This window comes from Alexandromys fortis, unplaced genomic scaffold, assembly GCF_014885135.2.
Source record: "Alexandromys fortis isolate MF-2015 unplaced genomic scaffold, M_Fortis_MF-2015_v1.1 scaffold_183, whole genome shotgun sequence".
In the NCBI taxonomy this organism is placed as follows: Eukaryota; Metazoa; Chordata; class Mammalia; order Rodentia; family Cricetidae; genus Alexandromys; species Alexandromys fortis.
The window spans coordinates 3,059,348-3,076,042 of NW_026068079.1; the positions used below are offsets into that span (position 1 = coordinate 3,059,348).

Here is a 16,695-nt window from a genome sequence, read left to right on the forward strand (position 1 = left end):
TAGCACACTACAGTGGAGGCTGAGCAGAAACTGTCATGTCCCTGTCTCCAAGGAGCTGTGTAGAACGCTCACAGCGCCTCACGACTTTCAAACTGCACCCATGGTATGTACACTCGAGGAAACAGACAGTGTCTCAAACAGCCATGACGGGTACGTTAATCTCTTTACAGAAGTAGGGAGAGGTCCCCAAGACACGCTGAAGCAAAGAGAAAGAACAGGACTGAACTAGGTACAATGTTCGTAGTTCATTAGTGCTGGGATTATTTCAAATTAACTGACAGCTCCTGTTTTCTCACTGGAGAGATTATACCACTTGCTTTTATTGCGATGATCGATTCGGTTTTACAGGGTGAACATCCCTAATCCCCAACCCTGAAATGCTCCGAAAGACGCCACAAGAAGGAACCCCATGCTTCGAATTTTTATGTCACATATAATGTCATTAAAAATATTTAATGAAATTACTTAGAGATTATCTATACATATATGAAAGGTAAGTAAATTCTGTATTTAGACTCGGGTCCTATCCTAGGATATTTCCTTATGATAGGCAAAAGTCTCTGTATATTTTCTCTTTTTCAGGCTTCACACTCTGGTTTATCTTTTGGGCTCTGGTTGCTTGGGACATGAGCTCTTTGCGTTTACACTTTCACCTGTGCTCCATTATCTTTCAATATTCCTTATTTTAGAAAACATAGATTTCTTTAATTGTTAATGGGGTAGAAATGGCATTTTAAAACCTTTTACTGCTGAAAAAGACTGCTTAACCTGGTGCTTATTAAATGGAAAAAATATATTTGTATTTACATGTCTCTGTGTGTGCCACATGTACACGGTGCCCATGGGAGCCGGAGGAGGGTACCAGGCCCCGGGAGCCATGAACTGCTGGATGTGGGTGGTGGGAGTCGGACTTGGGTCCTCTGGGAGGGCAGCCTTGAATCACTAGGCCTCTCTCCAGACCTTTCTGAGACGTTAGTACATGTAAAAATCCCCACAACGTCTCACAGGATAGATCAACCACCAGGTTCTACTCTAGAGATTCTGATGCCATAAGTTTGGCCTAGAGTCAAAGAATTCACATTTCAGATGAAGTTCAAGGAGCGGCAGATCCAGCTGGTATGGGACCCCACTATGAGCAGAGTCGGACAAGCCAGCCCTTTGCTGTGCACAACGTTGGGATCCTTTACTCATTCTTTACTCATCAATCCATGTCTGTCTTTTTCTTGCAGTTTTTATTGTTTGGGGGAAGGAGGGGAGGGGTCTCACATAGCTCAGGCTGGCCCTGAACTCACTCTGCAGCTGTGGCATGCACACCCATGTTTGGTTCACGGGGTACTGAAGATCACACCCAGGACGGTTTGTGCATGTTAGGCAAGTACCTAACCTACCAGCTGAGCTAATCCTGGTCCTTTTTGGTAACTCACCTCTGTATTTAGGTTAATAGTTTTTTTTTTTTTTTTTTTTTTTTTTTTTTTTTTTTTTTTTTTTTTTTTTTTTTTTTTTTTGGTTTTTTGAGACAGGGTTTCTCTGTGGTTTTGGAGCCTGTCCTGGAACTAGCTCTTGTAGACCAGGCTGGTCTCGAACTCACGAAGATCCGCCTGCCTCTGCCTCCCAAGTGCTGGGATTAAAGGCGTGTGCCACCACCGCCCAGCTTTAGGTTAATTGTTAACACACACACACACACACACACACACACACACAACTTCCATAATTAGATTTACAATGGTTTAAACTTACTTGTTCAGAGTTCACAGTCCTCTTACCCTATAGCCTCCCAAGTGCCTACACATGCTCTATCAATCAGTTCCCTGAATATATTCCTTCAAAAAAAAGTGTTTTTTTTTTCTAAATCCCCTCATTTTTATTTGCATGCCAATTCCAATGTGCTCTGATGTAAAATTCTTCCAGCGTCTTTCCTTCCAAGCACACCCACTTTCTTCGATAAACAATGTTGCAGAGAAGTCTCACCAAGTCTACTGGGAACTCAGGGGTAGATACAACTTGTTTCATACATGTGGCTATCTCAGTTTTCCTCTTCCTGCCTACACTTTTAGAGCCACTAAGACCTACTGATGGTAGGATCTCCTTACACTGACTCTGCCTGCACTCCGACAGCCTTTCAGACACACACCCACTCAGCAAGTGTCTTCTGTCAGATCTTTATATTCTTTATCTGGCTGCCTGTCACACCATCAGCCCCCTGGGGCTGGCTGCCTGTTCTCACATCTCTGACCATCTTCTGTTAACCGCTGTCCTTCATGGTGCCAATTTTGTGCAGATCAATTCTGTCATTACTGACATGAAACTTTTCATTCTGCTCTTGTGTTTTGTTTCCCCCAAATCCTTTCTCGTCTTACTCTGTGTTGTGCCTATCCTTCTTACGCTCATGTGTGTTCATCATCCAATCTCAGGCTCCTTTACCACAGGGCCATCCAAAGGGCGAACTGAATTACCCAAGTTCAGGGCCATGTCTGTCATCCAAGACAAGTCTGCCGAAGACGCACAAGTTCAACGTGGTTCCTGTCCTTAGGGTCTGTATGGGAGAAATGTCTCTGTCTACAGGTGGTTGCCCTACTTGACTTTGTTCACTGACATGCCCCTCGAATGACTTCAGTCATCGCCCTCTGAGCACCTAGTATGTTCCAGACACAGTGCTACAGCATACACAGTCTGTGATCTCATTAACATCTATCAAGTCTGCAGGGAGCACTTCCCTCACCACTATGCGAGGCTGAAGTACAAGACTGGGGGAAACCATAAACAAGCTGACTGAAATAGGGCTGTGGACCGGCTGCCTTCACTACCCTGCTCTTGACCCCACCCTGTCTACAGCTCCTTGAAGGCAAATCTCCTGAGACTGCCTAGCCTAGCCAACAGGCAGGTACACAGTTGCAAGGCTGGAGCCACAGCCTTTCTAGCAGAGTGGCTCAGGCCACCTCCCTCACCCAGCCCCGCCAGCCCTTGGCCCCAGGGTCCCGCATACTTGGTCCAATTTTCTGGAAAGGCTCCGGAGGCTCCTCCTTCACCTCATCTGAGGCCACAACACCTTGGTCAAAGGGGTCTGTGGGAGAACACATGACCTTAGCATGCTGGTCACCCAGGACACAGGAACCCAGCTGGAGACAGAGAAAATGGACAGCCACAAAGACTTACCTGCCCGATTCTCGGGAGCCCCTTCCACACTGAACACTGTACCCAGGCGGGAGGCGACAGCCGCAGGAGGAAAAAAGCAAACAGAAGCCCTGTTAGTCCCTGGCCACAGTTACCTCTTTGGGTCATGCCTAGCGTCATGGGGAGGCCTGACCTGGCCCTTGAGAAAACACAGGAAGGCAGGGCCATGGTAGGGCACATCTTCATCCTGGCCCATTCCTCTTCCTCACTAGGGGCAGGGGCCCACCACAGACACTTGCTGCTCAGAAAGCCCCAGCATGTATGTGACAGCAGAGGAAATTCAAGGAGGTGAGAGGAAAAAGGGAGGTGAGGGAAGGTCATGGCAGAGGCAACCTGGTGTTATATCACTGTTCAGTGGCTGAGGTGGAGGGCCAGACAGCAAACCTCAAGTCCTTTGTGAACCCACAACACTCTTCCTAGGAGTTTAGATGTTTAGATGAATGTCTTGAACTTATTGTTCTAACTTCCACCTCTATAATCTAAGATGCTCGGAGGACATCCTTCATCTCAACAAATTAGTTTAATGTTACTACATCATGCAAAGACCCAACATAAAATTAAAATGGCATGAGAGAAACTTTCAACATTCCACTCGCATTGACCTATAAAAGCTCTAGCAGTTTCATTTGAATCAGCCTCAGAGAGAATGCGGAAACACAGGGACAATCCCTCCCCAGAATCTTGTGACAGAGATCCCTCTCCTCAGGGCTCTGGCACTGTGTGGGGACAGACTCCCAAGAGTGAGGGGCCTGACTCACCATCCACGGCGTGAAGGTCTCGGTGCTCCTGGAAGCAGCTGTAGTATTTGTATTTCTTCCCACAGATGTCACATGTGTACCTGAAATTGTCTGGTGGGGGAACAGAAAGACACTGAGTTTAGTGGAAAGACACTGGTCACCTGGGGTGAGGTGAGGTCAATACACCAGACTCTGAAACCAAGATGGGACCAACCAGCTGATCTGAGCCGTCTGGGTCCAGGGACTGCACAGCTTCTCTGAACAGTCGGAGTAGCTGTTCTGCTCACTCCCTGGACCTCTGAGCAGCTCCTCCTCCATGCTCAGCAAGGTCCCCCTCCAGACCTCCATCAGTTTCCACTCTAGGGCGTCTTAGAACACACGCTGGGACTACAAGGCCTGAATTGTGACAACAGGAGCCCTTTGTGGAGAATCGTGACACCTGGGAGCTCTGACTCCAAACCCAACTCCTCAACCCTCCCTGTGAGACCTAGGCTCTCCAGGCCCTGATTCTACATGAGTCTCATCTCCCATCACGGAAGAGCACTGCCACAGTTCCCCGGGTGAAGGCCAGATATAACCGTGAGCAAGGTGCTGGACCAGGCCCTTCCTGGGTGTTCTCTCAACCAGTCTTCAATAGAGGGGAGAAGCAGTCTCTCATAAATGAGCGAACTAGAGAGACACGGTCTGCCCCAAGTCCTAGAGTGAGGTGGGCTGGCTTCACAGATATGATGATGCCCTCGCAGCTCACGTCCGCACCTTGTGTGACTCCTCTCAGAGTCTTTCTAATTAGGAGAATGTGGCCAAAGTAACGAGCTGTCACTCTGGACACTAGGTGGCAGGCAACCAGGGACCTGGCCTTGCACATGCCACCTGACCCTGTTCAGCCTGTGGTTGGTTGTTATGTTCTTAGTTAGGTCATGGGCAGATGCAGGGGGCAGGTAACTGAGTTTGGCCCTCTCTGCTAGTGGGAACCGAGGCCCTCGGAGCCACAGTGTCAGAGGTACAGAGCCCTGCAAGCCACACTTTCTCTAGCAAACCTAAAAGAAAGCCCTACCAGCTGAGCTCCGGGATGAGGCCACAGCTCTGATCAAATCTGCCTGAGGTCCTGTGGGAATCTCTATGCCAGAGAACCCCGAAAAGCCACACTATAGAAATTCCCAGCCATAGAAACGGGGAGAAAGCAGGGTGGGCTGCTTTGAGTCATTAACACTGGTCCAAGTTTGCCTGTTTCCTGGGCCTCCCACAGCGAGGCTAGTAGCACCCAGACCAGTACCTCTCCCTCCAGGGCACGCCCTCCTGCATTTGGACGGGCTCAGACCTGGTGAAATGTATCCCTCTGGTTGCTCTATGGAGGGCCCCTCAATTCTATCTTTTCAGGTCCCCAGGACTCAGAGGACGGCAGTTTACTCAGGGCTGCACAGAGAGAAGAAAGAGCTAGGGACCAATATTCACTGAAATTCTAGCCAGAGCTGAGTCAGGGTTCACAGCCTTTCCTTGCTGGGATAAACCATGCTGGGGCACTTTGTTCTGGCCCCATTCCCTGCTCCTCAGCACCAGGTACAGGAGTCAAAAACAAAACAAAACAAAACAAAACAACAACAACAAAAAACCAAAAAACAAAAAACCTCCACGTCAAGGCTGTTCCATCTGTGGAAGAAAGGAGGAGAAGGTTTCCAGTCCCTTCTCAGCTGGACTCGGGATGGAGGACATCATTCACCCTTCTTTCCACTTCTGCCCAGCTCGTCCCTGGAACTGGTGGCTCCTAAAGGTGTCATAGCAGACACCAGGGCTGCAGAGATGAACTGTCACTAAGGAGCCACAGTTTGGGAAGTAGTAGACATTCACAGGGTGTGAGTACCAGGGTCTTTCAAAGGAGAGCTGGGGGGGGTGAGAGGTGTGGTCTCTGCCCCCTCATTTTCCCTATCTAAATTTTGAAGTAGGGGACACAGATCAGGTGATTCCGGGTCCTTTCTTTGGACTTCAGCATCACCCCCTTTCCCAAGGCAAGAGGCAGCTCAGAGAGACTCCTTCCTTTCACTCTGGACCACCTAGCCCATAACCCTCAGCTTCTCCCACAGTCCCACCATCTTCTCTGGATGCCAGCAGGGAAAGCTACTGGGGCTAACCCAGAGCTGTCTGCCCTCTGCGGATGCTGAGCACTTGGCTCTCATGTATCTCTGCCTACTGCCTCTCCTGTCACCAGGCCTGCTCCTCTTCCCACAGTTCCATTTCCCAGCTCCAATAAAACACAGACGCCCACCCTCCTCAGCTTTCTGAGACTGAAAATCACCCCCATCTGCCCTGCTGAATCTGCACTGTCTCCTCATGTTCCGGAACTTTAATGGAGGAGTTTAACAGGAAGAGTGTTATTCCCAAAAGCGTCTGCCAATGAAATAGTTCTCACAAGAGAGCCCAGCATCTCAGGAATGCCACCATGGACCTGCTACGGGAGGTAGATTCTGGAGCGAGACACCTAAGCCCAAACTCCACTCTACTATTGATAAAAATGTGACTGAATTGGGACACACTCCCTAATGCCTCTGAGATGGGAATAGCAGCTCCTTGTAATGAAGGAACAAAATCCAGCTGTAGGGCATTTTCTTAATTAGTGATTGATAGCAAAGGGCCCAACCCATTTTAAGAGACACTGTTTCTGGGCTGGTGGTTCTGGGTTCTACAAGAAAGCAAGCTGAGCAAGTCATGAGACGCAAACCACTGAGCAGCTCCCCTCCATGGCCTCTGCATCAGCTCCTGCCTCCAGGTTCAGGTTCCTGCCCTGTTTCAGTTCCTGTCCTGACTTCCTTCAGTGATGAACAGTGATGAGGAAGTGTAAGGCAAGTAAACCCTCTCCTCCCCAGGCTGCTTTTGGTCATGATGTTCATCACGGCAATAGAAATCCTAACTAAGACAGAACACAATGGTTACCACCCCAACTAACAGGGTAAATGTCACATGGAAGGGTTTCCCAAAGACCTAGGAGACGGAGATGGAGCTCAGGGAGTGTACTGCAGGACTGACTGGTCTTTGATCTGATACTGGAAGATGGATGCGAGGGTAGGTATGTCTCTCTGTCTGTATGTGACGGGATTATCTCCCTGCTAAATGTTATCCAGGCCCGGCCGTACAGCTAACAAACTACATGACTTCCACACTTGGGACTCGGGGTCTTCGTGTGCAAAGCGGCAGGGTGGAGTTGGCATTTCCCACAGGAACCTTCCAGTCCCAATGCTCTACAGCTCTGTGTCAAGGCTGATCCAGCAGCTCACTAGACACAGAGCACTGTTGCTGACTGAACCAAGGGTGGGACATAAGACCAAGATGACAGCATCCTGGCCACGGGAAAAACGGCCTGGAAAAATGAAGGCACCCAGGGAGGCCAAGGAAGAAAGGATAAGTAGGGAAGGTTGTTAAATATGTGGGTGACCACAGGCTGACCACGGGGTCGAGAGAAGAAGGGGGCAGCTAGTAAAGCAGACAGACAGGGCTGGGCCGGGGAGAGGCAGCTGCTGTGCCTCCCAGCTAGAGTCTACGGCAGGCTGATAGCCAAGCTGAACACAGCAGACCATTTCAACTTTGCTTACCTTCCCGGAATGGGTAGCTCAAGAAGGACATTCTCGGGGCTTAGCCTCAAGTAGGGCCCTTCTTCAGCTCACCCCAACCTCTTTTGAGTGACATTTGTTATCTTTAAGTGCAGTGGTGCAACAGACACAAGCAACAAGGGGACATACTGGGCCACCAGGTCAGACCCCACCGCCAACTTTACTGGTAGAATGTAGCCTCACGGTATCCCCTTGGAGTCCCCACTACAAGTGAAGGGCTGACGATGGAGACGCCACGACCCTGGCACAGCCTCCTCACCATCTGCTCCTCTACAGCAAACACTTCTTGGCCCCTACAGAACAAAGCGTTGGGGTATTAAGCAAGCAGCTTGATCATGTTCCACCCACAAAGTCCTGAGGAACGGAACCCTTGGCTCGAGAGGCAGAAGGCAGACCCTTTCAAGGGCGCCTAATCTCCCGACTTCTGTCAGCACCGCCTTCCCTATGCCTATGCTTTCTGACAGTCGTAGGAGATGATTCCCTCGAGAGCTCTGTGCACACGGCGTGGGTGGCTAGACCTCACTCATCCCTCATTTCTGTATGCGGCCCTTTATGTGAGCGTGCTTACTTAGCCACTCCCAAGGCTAGGCATCTGGGGGCCTCTGCATTAGAGCTGCCCGGAACAACTCACTAAGAACAACCTAGTTCATATCTTCTGATTCAGATGGGCCTAGACACGTGCCCCATGAGATAATCACCAAGGGTAGAACTTTTGAGGCTCATGTTGTGCACAGGGGTGGGAGGGATGGTGGGAGGGCAGAGTGTATCATCCCATGGGTTTGAGTTGGAGGGAGGGCAAGCAGGACTTGTGAGATAGTATCACAGGGCCCAGCATCTGGAAACAACTGTGCCCAAGGCTGAGGGTCCTCCAAGAAAACGTTCCCAGTACAGGCTAAGAACCCCAGGCCCATGAACAGGGTCCAAAGCACAGGGAAGGTTGGTTCCTCTTGGAGATATTCAAGGTGGCACAGGACACCCATAGCAAAGATGTCAGCTATGCCCACATGAACACAACTCAAGGTTTCCCAAGGTTACTTGGCCAGAGAACCCTTTTTCAAGAGAACCCTTCTCAGAATGTGCAAGCTATGGAACCCACTTTGAGGAGGCCTGCTCTGACTTTGTAAGGCCCCTCTGGCCCCAAGGCCTGGCAACCTGTTTCTCAAAGGCTACTCAAGGCTGTTCTGGGAGGGAAGAACAGCTCCTTTCCAGGCCCAGTGTTTGGCCCCCACCCACCCGGGAGGTAGGAAAAGTACTCACTGCTCTGGGAGGCGCCCTCCCCTGAGGTGGCTTCGGTATCTACAGGAAAAAGAGAGAGGAAGGAGGTAGCCAATTGGCAGAGGTGATGGCGGGGCAGTGCCGTGCTGAGGGAGAGACTGAGTGGGGTAGCTGAAGGGAGTCGGAAGTGCTGTCCACGCCTGGATCCTATGAGGGACAGGGTCACCTCGGCCTGAACCTGGGCGTCTCTTCCCAGCCACCTGGCTCAGGAGGGGCACGTGCCAGCTCCTTTGTCCCCAGAATTTCAGCGGCTGGCTCCTCTCTCGAGTTGTCAAGGGGAACATGAGATTATGTGAGCACAGGGCCTATGGGGGATGGGCAAGTGACACTCCTACTGAGCGTCCCCAGAGCCCTCAAGGCTGAAACTAGGGCCTGATCTCCCCCCTCACACACACACTATTTCTCCCACCTCAGGAAGGCATCTCCCTTCCTCCATGCCCCCTCTCCTATGGTTGATTTCTAGGGCCATCAGCACATGGGGCCTCACCTCGGTGTGCCCGCACGTGGGTCTGGAAGCAGTTGTAGTACTTGTACTTCTTGCCGCAGATGCCGCATTCATAGGACCCTGGAAAAGAGCGAGGAGGGCCGGTAAACCACCTTGCCACCATGAGGCCCAGGACCAAATGTCACTGGGCAGGGAGGGTCCCTTAGCAGACAAAGGAGCAATGAGGACCAACAGAGAAGGCATTGACTTGGGGTTCACGGAGCTCAGCTTCACACCTTCCTGCAACCACCTCTGTTCCCCAGCTTCCAGATCCTGCACTCACACATTGAGAGGAAAGAGAGGGCCCTAGGGTGCTCTGTGATGGGCTACCATACTATGAGGATGTCGCTCCTTAATTCCAGGCTAGCCTGTTCCCAGCGCGGGACAGAGAGGAAGACTACAGGCCTCACACCAGGCCACAGGGCTTTAGGTCCCCATTATGCACCTACCAGCATCTGACCTTGGTAATTTCTCCAGACACAGTAGGCTGTGGTTTGCACACTTCCCTCTGGTTCTTCACTCCCCCTAGCAAGTGTCCAGTCCCACGAGAAACAAGCTCACCAAACATAGCAGTTCATATCTGCTGAGGAGCCATGGTACTCAGACACAGAGAACACCCCACAACACACACAGAGAGAGAGAGAGAGAGAGAGAGAGAGAGAGAGAGAGAGAGAGAGAGAGAGACTGATTTCTGCTGCTTGGGCCTTTTCCCAGGTACAGAGAACTAAAATGGTTGAACCTCAAAGGAATCCAAAAATGACCCACCATGTAGAGCCTGGGACAAAGTTCATGGAAGCGAGACTGGACACAGCCAACAGGACCTAACCTCGTAGGAACCCCAGGTAAAGAGCCTGCCCGTCTCCGATGGGCAGAGCCCTCCTGCAGACCTGGGGCTACCTAGGCACAGCTTCCACTTTCTAGAACAGCAACTTCAGGAAGCATGTTGAAGAGGTCACACTCAAGCTGCTGGGGCTGGGGGCCTAGGCATGTGCCTTTTCAGGAACATCTCGCACCCAGCAATCCAGGTGGGACACACCACTCCTTCAGTGCAGGTCCAGAGAAGGAGCTCGGCTCTGCCGTGCATGGGCTGTGCCTAAGTTTCTTCTCTGGAGAAGGCAGAGCGTCAACAGGAAGACTGAATACAGAAGAACCATGTTCCCTGCAGGTGCATGGGAGTGACTGCGATTGCTAACGGCCACTCCCTCTTCTGTGCCGAGAAGTTGAGACTCATCAGTCAGACACCCTGGGAGAGTCCATATGCCAAGCCCACCCCCCCACTAGAACTCCCTTTCCCCTGTCTGTGGCTTGGATTCCTCCCGTGTCAACAGGACTGTGGGCTCCTGCCTCTCACAGCGAGAGCAAGGCGCACAGACAGCACATGAGCCACAGGCACAGGAGAAGTACTAGGGCAGTCAGTGGTTCTGAACCTGTGGGTTGAGACCCCTTTGGGAAGTCAAATGACCCCCTCTTAGGGGTCACCTAAGACCACTGGAAAACACAGATATTTACATTATGACTCATAAAAGTCGTAAAATTGCAGTTATGAAGTAGCAACAAAAATTTCATAGTTGGGGTCACCACAACATGAGGAATTAAGGGGTTGCAGCACTAGAAAGGTGAGAAGCACTGTTCTAAGAGGCAGTGGTTGCTGCCTGTGTTATGTGAGTACTTCAGGGCCACTGTCATCCTAATGCCACACAGCACCGAGCAGTTTGCCTTTTAGGGCTTTGCATATACATTGCCGCTGCCATACTGGGAAAGACACAAACACAGCAATAGAGCTCACCTATTTCTTTGCATTCAGCCCTGTAGTCTGCACACAGCAAGCACGCAGTACTTCATGGCGGCTTGCTACTGTGCACATCAATCACCAACCGATAACTTCTGGACTTTCTTTTTGGCGCCTCCACCCACTCTAACAGTTTCTGCCAGTTTCTTTCCACCAACCAAGGACTTATTGAGCATTTGCGATGGCCAGGCACTGAGGCTTAGCAGTGAAATAGATGTGGTCCCTGCCCTACATTTAATGGGGGGCAGATAGGTCAGCAGGCCTGGGGATAACTTAGTGATGGTGTCGTGACAGCCAGAGGAGGACCTAGAGGCTCGAGGTGGGACCCTAGCCCAGCTGGAGTGAGGAGGGTGCCTACAGAGTCAATACTGTTTCTAACCAGGGGCTTTAAGGCAAGCCATCTTCTGTCTGTGGAAAGCTAGGGATTCATGCTGCCTGTGTGAGGCCTCTGACCACCTCCCTAGCCCTGGCAGGGTAAAGAAGAGCTCCACACGCTGACTGGACGGACTTCCAAGCTCACCCTCCAGTTGCCCTCAGTTCCGGGGCTCTAAGTTTCCTGTGGGCAGAAGGTGTTAAATGGACAGAGAAATGAGAAGCCCACGAGAGTAGTGGCCTCACTCAGCAGTCAGGGCAACCAACCCAGGTCTAAACCTGAACTCTCTGAGAGGAGTCAGGAAAAGCCCCAGGATTCCTCTCTGTGAAACAACAGCCAGGAGAAGCAGCATAACTCTGTCCTTAGTATATGGCCTGGTACAACAGGCACTCAGAAAGCAAGAGCTGCGGCTACCACCAGCATTTCAAGTGTTTTCTTCAGAATCAAAATTCTAGAATGCACAGGAGGAGAAGGCTCACAGCCAACAGAGAAAGTGCTCAACCCATGCCCTGTGCTGGTGAACACAAAGCTGCAGCAGGCTGGGAAGCCCTGCCGGGAAGGACTGAGGTACCTAACACAGATAGCTGTGGGACCCTTCTTCTCCTGTGACTGTCAGTGACTCATAGGAGTCTTGCTGAAATGGTTCAGAGAGTCTAGACCACCAGATTTCCAGGTGTCCTGTCAACCCTGAGGGTAGACTCAAGATTTACTCAAAATGGCCAGATGGGGAGGTGGGGTGGCCATGTAGGCCCTGAGATCCCAGCAGAGTTTGCTCGGGGGATGCAGCTGGCAGCCATGGCCAACTGTGCCCACCCTCCATGCCGACACAATCAGGCCACACCCCTCAGCCATCACGTACCAGATGCACATCTCAAAGCTTGGTCAAAAATCCAGGTCCCTGAATACCGGCTCTGAACAGATCCACCGTGGGGGCTGCCTTCTGGAGCTTTTCCATCTGAATTACGTAAGAAATCTGAAAGAGCCCTTAACGTTGGAGAATGCCTTATGCTTGAGTTTAGGGTCAAGGCCAGCTGGGAAAGGGGTGGCCAGGCAGCTAGGCTCGCAAGGCCTCGGTCTCAGTAGCTGATGTTAGTAAGAATAGGTAGGACCATGTGGCAACGGCTTCACTTGAGCACTTCTGCCGGCACTGGGTGAGGTGGCACATGCCTATAATCCCAGATCTCAGGAAGCTGAGCTGGGAGGATGGCAGGTTCAGGGTTAGCTTGCTACACTACCTAGTGAATCTTAGGTTAGTCTGAGCTAAACAGCTAGACCTTTCTCAAAACAAACAAGCAGGGCTGAGGAAGACAGTTCAGCTGGTAAAGCACTAGCCTTACAAACACAGGGTCTGGATGTGGTCCCCACAAACCATGTAAAGACTGTGGTCCACACTCAGGAGTGCTGCATAGACACACTGGTCAGGACAGACAGATCTCTGGTGCTGGCTGGACAGCCAGCTTATCACAGTTGCTGAGTTCTGGGTCAACGAGAGACCCTGACTGGATCCAAACAAAAGGAGGGATGTGGTACCTGAGGAACGACACCTGAGCAACTGAGATTGTACTGTGGCCTCTACACACGTGCATGCGCGTATGCACACACACTAGTTTGTGTACCCTTCCAAACATGTATGTGCACACACATATAAAAAATAAGCCAAACACCAGTTCTGACCATGGTCGCTCATGTTCTCCAGGGCATCTTGGAGAGCAGAAGAAACTGATAAGCCAACCCCCTTGAGGCTTTGTTTTCTTGGAATTCTGATTTGCACATGGACATAAACATACCCCATCAAATAAAACCTTTCCAGGAAACTGATCCTTAAAGGAGACACATGGCATGCCCACTATGAGCTCTGTCCACTGCTCATGGCCACCACTGACCCTTTCTGATGTTGGGGCACTGGAGAAATGCCTCTGGTACAATCAGTTCAGAACAACTCCCACCAGTGCCCCTTCCCCCGTGACTTTGTCCTGCATGCATCCTATTTTGCTGGCTCCCTTGTGAAACACTGCTGTGGATGTCACCTGGGACATCTCGGAATGGGGCTGGCCTTTGACCCTGCACAGGTGGGGGAGCAGAGATGGAGACACACACACTCAGGAATCTATTCAGGCTACAGCTGTACAAGATGCCAGGTCGGGAGACTTCTCCCATTAGTTCAACACATCTTCAAAGCTCCAGGGGAGAGGGACAGCTATTATCTCCATTTTTCAACAGAGGGAAAGGAGGACCAAGGGGTGTGTGTGTGACACATTCTGACCCAAGGTTGCTCAGCTCCACCAAACTGGGTGTCACCCCATCAGCTTCACAGGGGATATCCTCAGGGTAGCGCCTATGAGCAGTTCTCTTGCTTCCCTTTCCACCACCTTTCCAGTCCTCTGCATTACTGGTCCTGGAGGTGCCCAGGCCTGGAACTCTGGGGCTGGTGAGGATAAATGCTCAAAGCCAGTCTCCGGGATTCCAGAGCTAGCCCTGCGCCAGCAAAGCAAGGCCTCTTTCTGGATGCCAAGCAAGCTATGTTCTCCTCAGTGGTGAGGCCACACATTCTATGGTCCTCACCAGATCTGATACCACTTACAGGACTCTCAGATCTGGGAGGGATTCTCTTGCTCTTGCCTGCCCAGTTCCATCTTTCCCTGTCCCTGCTCTTGCTTTTGCTGCAAGATGGCTCCCAGGTCACAAACAGATTTTTGTTGGCAGCCCCCACATAGCACTGTGCTGCATCTCTGGCAGAGGCTTTTGCCTGGAGTCCTGGGGAAGAGAGATGTATAAGGGGACCAGGAAAGGAGGCAGTATTCTGAGGACAGATGTGTGGGTAGGACCCCTGACTTCAAGTGTGAACACTCAGCTGCCATCCCCAGGGAAGCTTGGACACCTAGAAAAATTGTAACATGAAGGGCCTGCATTGTTGGGGTTTCTGTCCTGCCTGGTTCCCGCAGCCATTTAACCCCAAAGAAAATCACACAGAGGTCTCCATAAGTTATAAACTGATTGGCCCATTAGCTCAGGTTTTGTATTAGCTCTTATAACTTATATTAACCCACTGTTCTTATCTATGTTAGCCACATGGCTCGGTACCTTTTTCAGCAGGGCAGGTCACATCTTGCTTCGTAGGTGGTTGAGACAGGACTGGCAGGAGAGCTTCCTTCTTCCCAGAATACCCCTGTTCTCCTTTCCCCGCCTCTAATTCCCGTCTGGCTACCAGCCAATCAGCATTTATTTTAAACGTAATTGACAGAATACAGAATTGTCCCCCACCATTTCCCCCTTTTTTTAAATAAAGGAAAATATCCATAGTCCATTTGTTGGGAATGTGGGCGTAGTTATTCAGGTGATTTCCTGCTGTTTGGGGATGCTGACAATCTTATGGGGGACCTAAAGAAAATTTAGAATTATAATCAAGTCCTGACTAGAGTATCCTGTGAGTCTTGATCATTTCAGGCAGCGGTCTTGAACCTGTTCTGGATGTAGAACTCTGACATCTGGGCCATCTGTTCCTACCAGAGATTTCTCAGGTGGCCTTCCTTGATAACACCTGATTTTTCTTAACTCAGAATGAATTCATAGCCTCTCATTTCCTGTGGAAACAAAAGCAAAACCTCTTCTCCAATATAACACATATCCTTTGACTTCAATTTTGAAGTCAAGGCATTTTCAAAATACCTATCTTGAATTAACCCAACAACATTTACAAGCAAATATCTTTTAGCAACTGTTGCTCCTTCCTCAGCATTCAAACAATTCAAAGAGAGCATAGTAACATACAGTATCAAGATTATCTGCGTATTTTAAATATTTACGTGGCTTTATTTTAACATCTATTTCTTTTACTTTTAGAGACAGGTTCTCTGTATATCTTTGGCTGAAACTCCCTTTGTAGACTAGGCTGTCCTTGGACTCACAGAGATCTGCCTGTCTCTGCCTCCCAAGTGCTGGGGTTAAAGATGTGCCTAGCACATCTTGAACTCACAGAGATCTGTCTGCCTCTGCCTCCCAGGCATTGGAATTAAAGGTGTGTGCCACCACACCTTGAACTCACAGAGGTCCATCTATCTCTGCCTACCAAGTGCTGAGGTTAAAGGTGTGCCTAGCACATCTTGAACTCACAGAGATCTGTCTGCCTCTGCCTCCCAGACATTGGAATTAAAGGTGTGTACCACCACACTCAGCTACTCCCTTTCTTTATATATTTTAAGGACTTTAACCTTTTTTTTAAGCCTGCATATATATTTAACACACTGTAAACACTGTAAACCATTTAAAGGTTTTCTTTGTCTTTGATTCTCTCTTTACTGTATATCTTTTTCTGACCACGAGTCTTTAATTTACCAAGCAATATGGGTAGGACTAAAGTCGTGGTTTTGAAAACTGGATCCAGCCCATTCCTTAGCTTTCTGCGATTCCAGCCTCATGGCGGAGGTACTGGCTGTAGCCACATTTATTGCCACAACTCAATTTCAAGGTCTCTGCCAGCAAGCAAGCTGCAGCAGTACACTCACAAACCATACTCAAATGCTCTATAGTCGGACCACCTGCCTGAAAGAGTCAGAGTTTGCCCTGGCAGGACGGCCCAGAAAGCCGGCATTTTAAAATGATGCAGCTTTTTTCCTGCTACAGCTGAAAACCAAAAAGCATACATTCGGCTTTTCATCAACACCATTTAAGTGTTTAGTGGCAGGACCTTTTAAAAGAGCTGTAGGGTTTTGCAGCTAAAGCTGAGTCAGGAAGCCTCTCTTAGATGAGAGCGTTTGCTTACCTTTAGCAAGCAGAGCAGACCCGAGAAATTGCTGCTACCAAGAAAACATGCTTTACTATATTCTTTCCCAAGCTTTCTGTGGATGCAGTATCCACGTGGACGGCATTCTGTAACATGAAGGCTGGCTTCCTGTTTCATAAAAGAGTCTGCGAGACATTATGCAGGACACAGAAGAAAGTGTCTGAACTATCTTTAAAATTTCCTGCTTCATGGAAATGTCTGCTGGATACTATGGGCCTGTAGGCTGAAGATGGATGCACCAATGTTACAGAAAAACTTTGGGCAACCTGTCCAGGTAGCAAGATGTCTTTGTCATTTCTAGAATTTTGAAAGTTGCTTACAATGCACTTCTTGTTTACTTAGGTAATATTGTATCCTTTTGGAGTCTCTGATGGAGTTGAAGAATGGATAGTTATAGTTATAGTTTTCCTTTGTTATGATAAAAATAAAATAAATATAAATATTGTAACTATAATTCTTGCTTGATAGCTGTTTTGTTATATGTAAT

General features: G+C 49.7%; 1 protein-coding gene across 3 annotated transcripts in view; it reads right to left on the reverse strand.

Annotated features, from left to right (window-relative positions):
• Znf618 (zinc finger protein 618) overlaps nucleotides 1-16,695 on the reverse strand; it is a 174,274-nt gene that overhangs the window by 33,027 nt on the left and 124,552 nt on the right. For all 3 annotated transcript variants that reach the window (XM_050121782.1, XM_050121781.1, XM_050121783.1), the window contains 5 exons: nucleotides 9,270-9,347; nucleotides 8,765-8,803; nucleotides 3,930-4,019; nucleotides 3,154-3,189; nucleotides 2,984-3,061 (listed from right to left, as the gene is read on the reverse strand). In XM_050121782.1, the coding sequence (XP_049977739.1) occupies nucleotides 2,984-3,061; nucleotides 3,154-3,189; nucleotides 3,930-4,019; nucleotides 8,765-8,803; nucleotides 9,270-9,347 (321 nt within the window). The remainder of the gene's footprint in view (nucleotides 1-2,983; nucleotides 3,062-3,153; nucleotides 3,190-3,929; nucleotides 4,020-8,764; nucleotides 8,804-9,269; nucleotides 9,348-16,695) is intronic.